This window comes from Pomacea canaliculata, linkage group LG7, assembly GCF_003073045.1.
Source record: "Pomacea canaliculata isolate SZHN2017 linkage group LG7, ASM307304v1, whole genome shotgun sequence".
In the NCBI taxonomy this organism is placed as follows: Eukaryota; Metazoa; Mollusca; class Gastropoda; order Architaenioglossa; family Ampullariidae; genus Pomacea; species Pomacea canaliculata.
Window position 1 is genome coordinate 27605788 of NC_037596.1, and position 10505 is coordinate 27616292.

Here is a 10505-nt window from a genome sequence, read left to right on the forward strand (position 1 = left end):
GAATGAAAACAACCATCGAACTTCACCTTTTGTTTCTTACAGCCAAATCCCAAAACGATAAGTAAGTACGAAAGAGCGAGAGATACAAGGGAGGTAAGAAAACATCTCACTTGCTCCAATATCCCACACATATGATGCTCTGCACTTTTCTCTATGATAGCTGTACCTTTCTCTTGATATTGTTCTTTCTTCTCAACTCAGTTAAAAAGAGCGCAACGTAAACATGTTTTTAATGTTTTATTTTAATTTGTTGGCAAAAAAGCTATTCAGCAGTCACAGAAAATTAGAGAAAGCTGTAAATAAAGCACTTCATTAGATATATTCGTAAAAATCTCTAAAGATTTATGAATGTACAAATTTTAGTTTCCTGATTAGAATCAAGAAATAACTCTCCTAAAAATAGTTGTTCTAAAGCCTAGTTGTCTCTTATTTGAAAAAAAACAACCCAAGATGTATTAAATTAATTTGAAGAAAATATTTCTTATTTTTTTCCTTGTCTGCTCGACTTCTAAGTCTGAAAAAAAGCGATATAAAGGTGTGCGAGCCCTTATGTGTGAAATTCTTACTTCTCTACAAACCGACGACGATAGATGAGGATGCTCTGTGTCCAGCAACGAATGAATTCCGCCTTCCTTCTAGGCTGCTTACCTTCTAATTCCGAAACGACAGGACAAAGAGGAACATAATTTCTACTGTAGAATTCTGTCTCTACATTTTGGTGTTGCTTGAAACTGAAGTGACAGTATGTATCTAGGTACGCAGAAAGAAGTGGATGTACCTGTGAATCCTGTTGGATACAGCATTTGTCCTAACTTCTGATATTCTGAACTGGAGATAGAAATGATGAGACCGACGATTTTGATATTATATGGACTTATACTTATGGAGGTAAAACTTCAATCAGGCAAGTAAACTTTTATTAAACCATGTATTTATGAAATTAAAACCTTTATTTATTGAGCTGTAATAACATGTATGGCAATGGAATTTTTTTAATCATTTTTTTCTAATTCTTGTAAAAGAGCGCGTGTACACATACACACACACGCGAACACAATTAAAATGTTTAAAAATTTATTGATGGGCGATGATAGAAACGGACGAAAAATAGACAGGACATATTTGTGTAATTAATATACAAAAATAGTGTGAAAAGTATATATATAATATATATATAATATATATATGTTTTTAAATCTATTACTTGTTTGCATAGCTCTGAATATTATGAATGCTCGTCGTGGAACGATAACTGTAACGGAGGGCAGTAACATCAGCCTCACTTGCAGTCTGTATAAACGACAACTAGAGTGGGACTTTTCTCCTGACTACCCATCACGATTCTACATCGGAAAGTGCAATAGAAGGTTGTGTTACATCCCAAAACACCGACAGTTTAGGATGTATGCCTCGTTAGCTCAGCGGCATTTTCCTTTCTACAAAGGCACGCTTGAAATTGTGAATGTCACAAGACAGGATCCTTCCATCTTCCGGTGCTCGGACCCCGACACAAAGGAGATCGCCTCGTGTAGGATTCAAGTCACATGTGAGTAGAGTGCACTTTACATTCCTTGGAGCATGACCTATGTCGTAGTCTGACAACATTGGCATGTAAAACCTACACAGTTCCGAACGAAAGCATGGCTTAGAAAGGGAAGTAATCTATAGTATAACAACTTCTGATGGCTCCAGTGCTTGTCTCCCTTTATGTTTTCATTCATTTACGCACAGAGAGATTTTTTTTTCTAAGATAATACTCCCGGTAGGATATATCTTTTTCTTACTCGTGTAAGGCGGCTGTGCGCGGGGTAGGTTACATTTGAGCTTTTTGTCGTTATTGAGTTTAATTCAATCTTTTCTTTCTTCGGTAAAACAAGCAACAAAATGTGTTTTTTTTTTTTTTTTGATACATGATATTTCTATTTTATAGCTTCTGCTAGCATCGTTCCCGGCACCTGCTACGTGACGATACACAGCTGGCACGTGCACGGCACATGCGCTGTAGAAGGAATGTTGGCTTCAAACGTTGTTCACAAGTGCTCTTGGCTATTAAACAATGGTGACCAGGTAGCCATTCACGATGTTTATAACCTTCTGCGCAAGTATATCTAAAGACTTTCCCAAAAAGTTTTGAATTACTACCAAAAACATATTTGCACTTTATGTCAAACACAAAGTGCTTATTCTTTGTAAACGCTTTTTTTATTTAATAAAAGTAAATTTAATTCAGCAATATGAGAAATAAGAAAGCATAATCAACAAAAAGAAATAAACTTAAACATCCTTGTCTTTATCAGCCTACTCATAATCCTAAGTACAGTATTATATAATTGTTCTAAGCCTTAATGGAACTGAAAATAAACATTCTGCATCTTATGTTTCGAAATCTTTTTCAAAGTCAAATGACATAAGATTTAAAATAATCATTCAGCTTCAGAATGGTGACTGTTAGATGTGCAAAAAACGCTTAACAGTCTATCGACCATTGACCAACTGTATTGCAGATCGAAAGTGGGTTTGGAGATTCTCTGAGTCAATACATATTTGACAATATTAATTATTGGAGAGGAAGCTGCTCTTTCAACACGATAATGCCAGTTGTCCGAGGATGGTATACCTACAGCTTTGCTATAAATCCACCCCAACCAAATTTTTTCGCAGGAACCATTGAAGTAGGTAAGATGATGTTTTTATACCTATGTAGCTTACGGTCACGCTCGTGAGGGGCTGCTCTTAGAATTTAAGGCAAGAACGAGACAAAAGCAGCATATAGAGGAACTACAAACAACACTAGTAAAATATAACATAAAAGACATCTACAGATTAATTAAAACGGAAGAGGATATTAACAACTGATTGTATGTGATTTTGCAGTGGTGTAAAATGGGTAGGGGAGTAGCAGACAGACAAAAATAGGTAAAGAAGGGGTCAAAATGGACAAGAATTGTGTGGACTGTTTTCAGAAGTAAGACTCAAGGAAATGTACAATTTACGAAGGTTATACATCTCTAAAGAGTTACAGCATTTAATAACTATTGTACATTGTGCAGTGCCTCCAGGAGAACCTCACCACGATTGTCCAGAAGTTGTAAATGAACAATCTACAGTCAGCTGCAAATGCACCTCCTTAAACCCAGGAACGCCACCAGCGGAAATTGTTTGGGATGGAATGTTTGATAATAGTAATACTTTACTTATTCAAACTGTGGAACAGCAAAGTACAGTCAACAGTTATACATGTCGACTGACATGGGGTCCAAAAGGATTTATCAACCGAACAGTTGTTTATACCTTTAAAATAGTAGGTAAGTATAAGTTATATTATTGAACAAATACCTGTACATTAGTACGTAAGTATTATAAGGTTTACTTTTTGTGTCATAAAATGTGTAACCGAGAGCTGGGGTTCAGGACTGACGACAACAACCGTCCAACACTCAGATAAAAGCAGGAACCGTCAGCAGGTGTGACACTTGAATTCACGGGCGACAACAATGCGACGGCTGCGGCGCCACACGTTGATGCCCTTCCCGATCCACTGATCTGATCGACTGATTATATTTCTAAGTAATTACTGCGGGGGCACGATGTGTGTAGAAGGGCCGGCATTCTGTCAATCTGCCCCGTGTGTGATTGTCCAGTCATAATTACATTTCATAGGCGCAGCCGTGGAAAAACGAAAAGAAAATGAACAAAATAGTAAGATAAACAAACTAATCAATGCTTAAACCACATCTACGTGTTATCTACAGTGTCAATGAATAGTGTCACACAAAACAGTTTTCTACACATGTGAGTTTTATGCCTGTCTAACAGCAAACAGCTGCGAATTTTGTGCCTGGGGTACTACAGGCACTGCCACTTCTCGTATCACAGGTCCTGTCACTTCTGGTACCACAGACACTGTCATATCTGGCACCACAGCCACTGTCATCTCTGGCACCACAGGCACTCTCATCTCTGGCACCACAGGCACTGCCACTTCTGGAACGACAGGCACTGTCATATCTGGCACCACAGGTCCTGTCACTTCTGGCACAATAGGCACTGTCATCTCTGGGACCACAGGTACTGCCACTCCTGGAACTACAGGTACTGCCACTTCTGGCACAACAGCCACTGTCATATCTGGCACCAAAGGTACTGTCACTTTTGGTATCACTATAGTTCTGGCATGACGGGGTGGGACAGTACCATACCAAAACGGAGTTTCTTCGTCACTGTCGCAGTCCTGACAATCCTGTGTCTTCGGCAGTTGACTGTCCTCTAACAGCAGAGACGGCTATATATACATATATATATATATAAAAGAAGTATCGTTGAGCTATCTTTCATTATATATATATATAATTATAGTATATAAGTCCTTGTGTCACAATGTGATACTTTTTCATCTTACAATACTTTTGACAATAACGGAATAAAATTGTTAATCTGTTCCTATGCATATTTATTTCACGCAGAAAACAAACCTAGTGCTGGGTCGGCAGTTCTAATAGGAACAACTGTGGGTGTTCTTGCTGCTCTGGTTATTATCATTTTCATTATATTGATGATCATACGTCTAAAATGTAAGTGCATTCACATGTAAACTTTCATATCTATTTGCAACATGGGATAGATCACAGTGTCATTTGGATGTTTGAATATACATCTGTTTAAATTACTTGCGTTCAGGTATTTTGCTATTTTTGAAAGTAGACAAAGATTCTGTTATCTTCAATTCGTTTACCAGTTACTCAATTCAACATGGATTTGTACTCAAACCACTGACAATAAGTACAATTAACACCACGCAAATGTCTTTACAATGCTCTTTTAAAGGGTGTATCACAGATAGTTGTCTTAATTATAGGTTAATAGAAATAATTTTATTTTTAAAATACCGGTAAAAATTTCACTTTTTGCCTCGCCAGCTGAAAGCAAAGCGCACATTATTAACTATGGAGCATTTCAAGTTTAAAAAATGTTTTTTTTTGAAAGATATAAGTGTGAGATGCAATAAAATATGCAAGTTTCTCATTTAGTAAAATAAAAGCAGAATGAGCCGCGCTCGCTTAAATAACAATCATGTACCTGTTTCATCCAGAATCTGCCAGGTAATAGTACAACTGGTATTTAGCACTTTAATTTATAATTCTTTAACACCACTATGTGCATAGATGTTGTCATAACACAAATTTCCCTTTAATATGTCAGGTCCAGTATACTGCAAGGCGAAAAGGCCTTTTAGCGAAGAACACACTTACGACGACATCGCAGGTATATTATAGTCACGTGGTCCTTAACAGGCAATATTTTTAATCATTTAAAGCAAACGACTTATTATGTTTACTTGTATTTCTTACTTACAATACAAAAATGTAAGTGACGATAGCTACACTGTGCCTAGTGCAAGGAAGAGAAAATAAAGTAAGGTGTGCTGTTATGGCAGAGATTGTTGTTTATGTTGCTTGAAATGTGAGATCAAATGTTAGGAATGTTTGTAACAGATGTTGAACAAAGTCCACACTATGACAGACTCACAAGACAAGAGACAGGTGAACATCACTACGAGACTGCTGCCAATGGAGGCGGGAATTGTTCTCAAACTGCAGGCAAGCAACTAAGTATTTAAAGCATTACTAATTAAACCATCAGAGAGGAAGTTAACAATTCTTACTAAAAATAGAGATTTTATTTTTGAGAAAACAATTGTTATACATATTTACCATGGAGCGTTACATCTCGAAATTTCTAATAAGAAATTTAATAATAAATCTTACATTATGAACTATACATTTTCAATACTACTTATATCTGGATCTTTAAAATTTTACTTAGTTTTATTTTCCTTTAGATGGAGTGTTTGTTGTACCTGCAACATATTTGACAGTTTGCAGTCCTGAGAGATAGCACATGGCTGCTCTACACAGCCACAGTACATATGCCTGACAACTTTTGTATGTTCTTAAGGAAATAAAAGTTTTCTTGATTCTTTCTGTGTTTATCTTGGGTAATAAGGAATTGTCCACAGCATAGCTGTCTTTTTTTCAGGGTCTCCAAAAAATAAAGTATATGGTTATGCATTAGAAAGTAGAAATGAGAATAGTGCCTACTCACATTGGTAAGGATCATGTTTTTTTCTCTAAAAAACAAGAAAGAGGCATGGACAGCATATGAGGGACAGGAAAGGAAAGTACATACCGACAACATATGAATAAAAATGGTAGCAATGTAGAATGTATCAAAACTAAGTCACGCTCACTTAAACGTGTCTTCACGGGATTAAATCATTTCTTGGTACATCAACAGTATGTCATGAGGGCTTTTACTTGTCTAAAGACTTGTAAAAGATGTAGAAATCGTGTGAAAGTGTATTAACAGGAACAAAACCAAGAAAAAAATTGGGTTGGAAAATAATATAAAACAATGAAATAATAAGCATTTGATTTAAATCAAAATCTTCATGTCGTCTGATGTGTTTGTTGTTATAAAGTATATATTAACAGCCTGTACTTTGTGTAAGCTACTAATTTAATCAAAAGCTAAGACTGTGTGTGCTTTACTGTAATTATTAGCCGAAGTGTCTACACTAAAAGTAAAGTGAACAAATTTATATTGTCGTCTATGTTTTTTCCTATTTCTTTCCTTCTGTTTTCTTCTTTTTTTATGCAATCTGACTAGAGGTGTCTATATTGTTTTATTTAATCGGGATATATTTGACTATTTGGTTGCAAACTTATTCATTCAAGAATTGGAAAATCATAGAAATGCATTTTTAAGTCGAAAATGAAAATTGTTTTCCTGTGATCAGCGATATCACACACTTAAATTTTTCAACTCACTGGCCGAACAAGTATAATAAGTCTCTGAGAAAAAAAATCCTGGTCGACATCGACACTTGTCCACGTAGCACAAAGTGTTTGTGTCATCGCACTCCTCGTCAGTCACACAGCTTGTGGTCGACCAGTCGTGTGGCTTGCTAGAGTTGCCATGGCGTCCAGACTTTTCACTTTTGAAAATTATTAATAATAATTTTATGTTATTAGCATTATTCATTTTTCGTTTGAAGTTTAACAAAGACTGTTGGTTTCCGACCGCTTAAATATAACAGAATGAAAAAAATAACAAATTAAACAGAAACAAAACACAATTGAAAATGCATTTGCCGAACAAGCTTGTGTATTACATAACATTTTCCTCCCTCAAAAATATGACCTGCATACGATCTATCAATCTGTAATTTTCATTAGTGAATGCAATAACATCAGATTTACTACCAAGTAGAAGCTGTAAAATCTGTTGTAGTAACTATTCTTCTTCATAGATGTGAAGTGTGGATTCTGCTTATCTATATGGAGAGGGAAATAAGAGAATACTTTCTGCAGAAGTCAAGAAGAGCTAACACATCTCACCTCTCTGTAGTCTGTGTCAGCAGACAAGGAGACACACACAGGAGAAAAAAGAAAAATCGTAGCATTTCCATTCACCTGTTAAACACCTGAAACCTCGTAAATTGCAAATGTCATTTATATTTATCGCATGTTTGGTTACAGTAATACCCATAAGTAGAAATGACTGCAATAGATTCTACTAACAACAAAATTTAATGATAACAGAACTTGCATAGAGAAACGTGCTCTACGCTTTACACAAAACCCGGGCAAATGTGTCTGACATACAGAAATAGAGACAGAAAATATGTTCAAAGGACACAGTGACAGTCTTAAAGGGATATTCAAGTCTTATGATAAGGCTCTGGCGACGGTCAAACGTTTCAAAATATATTTAGTTACAATTAGAGAGCACGAGAGCAACACAGGAGAAATAAAGGATTCGTTTCTCACTTAATTACCATATATTAGCACTATTTCGGTTGCCGATATTTAAAAAAATCGGTAAAAAATCCAGTGAAATCGACCCTTGTGTCCTTCCGCCGAGTAACCACGATAGCTACCCGAGATGATCAAGCAGACGAGTCTGGGTGTGACGTCAGTCAGAGACGGACAACAAGTGTTAGTGATCATTTTTAGGATTTGAACTCGTCATCGGTGGTGTCTCGTCTCATCAATGATGGAATAATGCGTTTTGATGAAATGAGATTGACAAAGTTTAAGGAAAAGGGAAAGAAGAAATGCAAAAGGTGAATTAGAATTTGGAACTGTTTTGATCAGCGGTTTTTCTACAATTAATCCATTTATAAATGGAAACATTTTTGAAAATATTATCATAGGAAGAAAGTTCAAGATGGGACGATAAATCTCGTGCTTGTTTGTGACAAGACTGTCCTCAAGACTGTTGGTGTCCTTCCAGATACGTATATCAACAACCAGAAAAGACATTTAACAAGACAAACAAAAACAAAACTTTTTTTATTAACTCTATTATAAAAGTTAAATAAACGAGCTAGAATGTTTCGCTACTTAAATTTTGAGTTATGGTACTTACCTATATATAAAAAGTTGTGTTTTCTGTCAGGCTCCACGGCCCAGCAGTCATATTCTTTGACTGGTTATAAATGTTGATGATAGGATTAGTCGTATACAGCAGACATCGTTTCTCTTATCACCCTCCATTGGAGTAAATCCTGTTGTTGACAAGAAGGACAAACAAGATCCTTATCATAAACAACGGATGCTAGCCGCCACACAAATACGGACACTGTAATTCCTGTTAATCCAAGTTTTGCGATAAAATTTAGGTGTATGTGTTATTTTGGCATTGTGTTATCTCAAATCTTTGAAAGACTATGCCATACGGAACGTCCAACTATTTTCACTCTGTCTTCTGTGTCGTCACGTGTTCTCTCACTCGTGTTTTCATTGGCTTTTATTGCCGCTGTGTCGTGAGACTGATCTGACAAACGACTTATACTATCACTTTTCAGAGTTTCGACAGCAATCATGCAGGAGACAAAATATGTTTTTGTAACTGATGATCGATACGAGTGACGAATCCCCATGTAACGAAGAGAACTTGTCACTTTGAACCGGAGCTTCACAGTCCAATGCGTTTTATAAATAATAGGCAATAGCTTATGGAAACAACAGATTGCCCTTTAAAACAAACATCTCAAATACAAAAAGTCTTAATGTTAACGTAAATCCGTGATTCAACAGTTGTCAAACGTTTTTCAAACAAGGAACAGATAATTCCCATCTCCCCCTCACTAAGTACCTTACCGCTGTTTAAAGAGTCAGGCAAGCGTTTGTTCACCTGCAATGTTTTGATGGTCTTAGTTCCACTCTACATCCCTTAACACTGATAGACACCAGATATTCCGGAAAAATAAAACCGATCTGAACAAAGGATAAAGGAAAGATAGACAGAAAGAAAGAAAGATCATCTACACTCGTTGAATCACATGCAACTTGGCATGCTGCCCAGCCATAGATATATATCAGTCGCACGAACACACACAGGCGGGCCACCACGTACCTGTCGAACCTTTGATGAACGTACACTAAAACCAAGACGAAATGAACGATACAAAAATGAAGTTTAATAAAAATGTAAATAAATATGAAAAAAAAAATATCGAAATACACTTACACGTACACGAACACGCAAGAAAACCGGGCACTATAGTCGGTATACCCCACGCACAAAAAAGAAAACGTAACGAGGGATGTTAGTAAGGGAACATCACCAATGGAAAACAAAAACAAAAACAGTCAAACACTCGCATACACTGCGCCACAATACTGTTAGAGATCTTGCCCTTAAGGCTTTTAGACCTGACGTCAGATGTAGACACTGTATACTCTGTTGATACTGTCTCCTTCACTTTCTGTGGTCATACTGACGCTTTCGCGCTGACCACCATCACACTGTCTGACTTGCTTACTACACGACGCAGGACCGAATGACGAAGAAGACGGAACGAAGAAATGAAGGGAGGACAAAACTAGAGCGGTTTAGGTTCCGCACACGCTGGGGCAGAAAGGGCGAAGACGAAGATGTGACGAAATAGAAGAAATCAGGGACGACAAGAACCTGGACGAGGCTGACAAGATGACACTGACGATAAAAATGGCAGTGAATTTTCAATTAACTGTGATAATCTGTTGATGTCAAAATTCAATTTCAGACAACATGGTACTAATTATTTCTTGTGAGAACCTCTTGGAATAAGCATAAACGTGTTAAGAAATATATAAATCGTTAACATAATTATAACCTCGGAGCGAAAGTTATATATATATATAACTATATACATCCACGCTTGACTTATATAATACATAGCATTAGGTATATATAAGCTTTGACACCCCTTTACAGAAGTCAACATATACGTTTGACAAAATTATTATTAAGCGAGGAAGTTAAAACTAGAACTCATTTAAATAAGGCTTAGGAACGATGATCGGGATACTTGTAGCGAGGATAGCTTAGTTTGTAACATGGCAGGTGACTGGCAGCCAGTCAAAAAACAGATAGTTGGAGGGGGACGTGATCGGTTTTATTTTTCCGGAATATTTGTTTTCTATCAGTGTTAAGGGATGTATAGTGGAATTAAGGCC

The 10505-nt window shown here is 36.6% G+C and overlaps 1 protein-coding gene across 1 annotated transcript; it reads left to right on the plus strand.

The window, feature by feature from the left end:
* Window positions 1–2534: 2534 nt before the first annotated feature.
* LOC112568923 (galactose-specific cell agglutination protein gsf2-like) lies at window positions 2535–5990 on the plus strand. The gene is made up of 7 exons (XM_025246498.1): window positions 2535–2676; window positions 3051–3305; window positions 3877–4140; window positions 4464–4571; window positions 5200–5262; window positions 5493–5597; window positions 5840–5990. Exons 1-7 carry the CDS (start codon window positions 2592–2594, stop codon window positions 5893–5895), a joined length of 936 nt encoding a protein of 311 aa, XP_025102283.1. The 5' UTR covers window positions 2535–2591; the 3' UTR covers window positions 5896–5990.
* The last annotated feature ends 4515 nt before the right edge of the window (window positions 5991–10505 follow it).

Excerpts from the sequence above, each read along its gene's own strand:
- LOC112568923 (XM_025246498.1), top strand. The coding sequence starts at position 2,592 with ATGCCAGTTGTCCGAGGATGGTATACCTACAGCTTTGCTATAAATCCA. Across the intron at positions 4,141-4,463 it reads TGTCATATCTGGCACCAAAG|AAAACAAACCTAGTGCTGGG; the intron begins GTACTGTCACTT and ends TATTTCACGCAG. Across the intron at positions 5,598-5,839 it reads GAATTGTTCTCAAACTGCAG|ATGGAGTGTTTGTTGTACCT; the intron begins GCAAGCAACTAA and ends ATTTTCCTTTAG.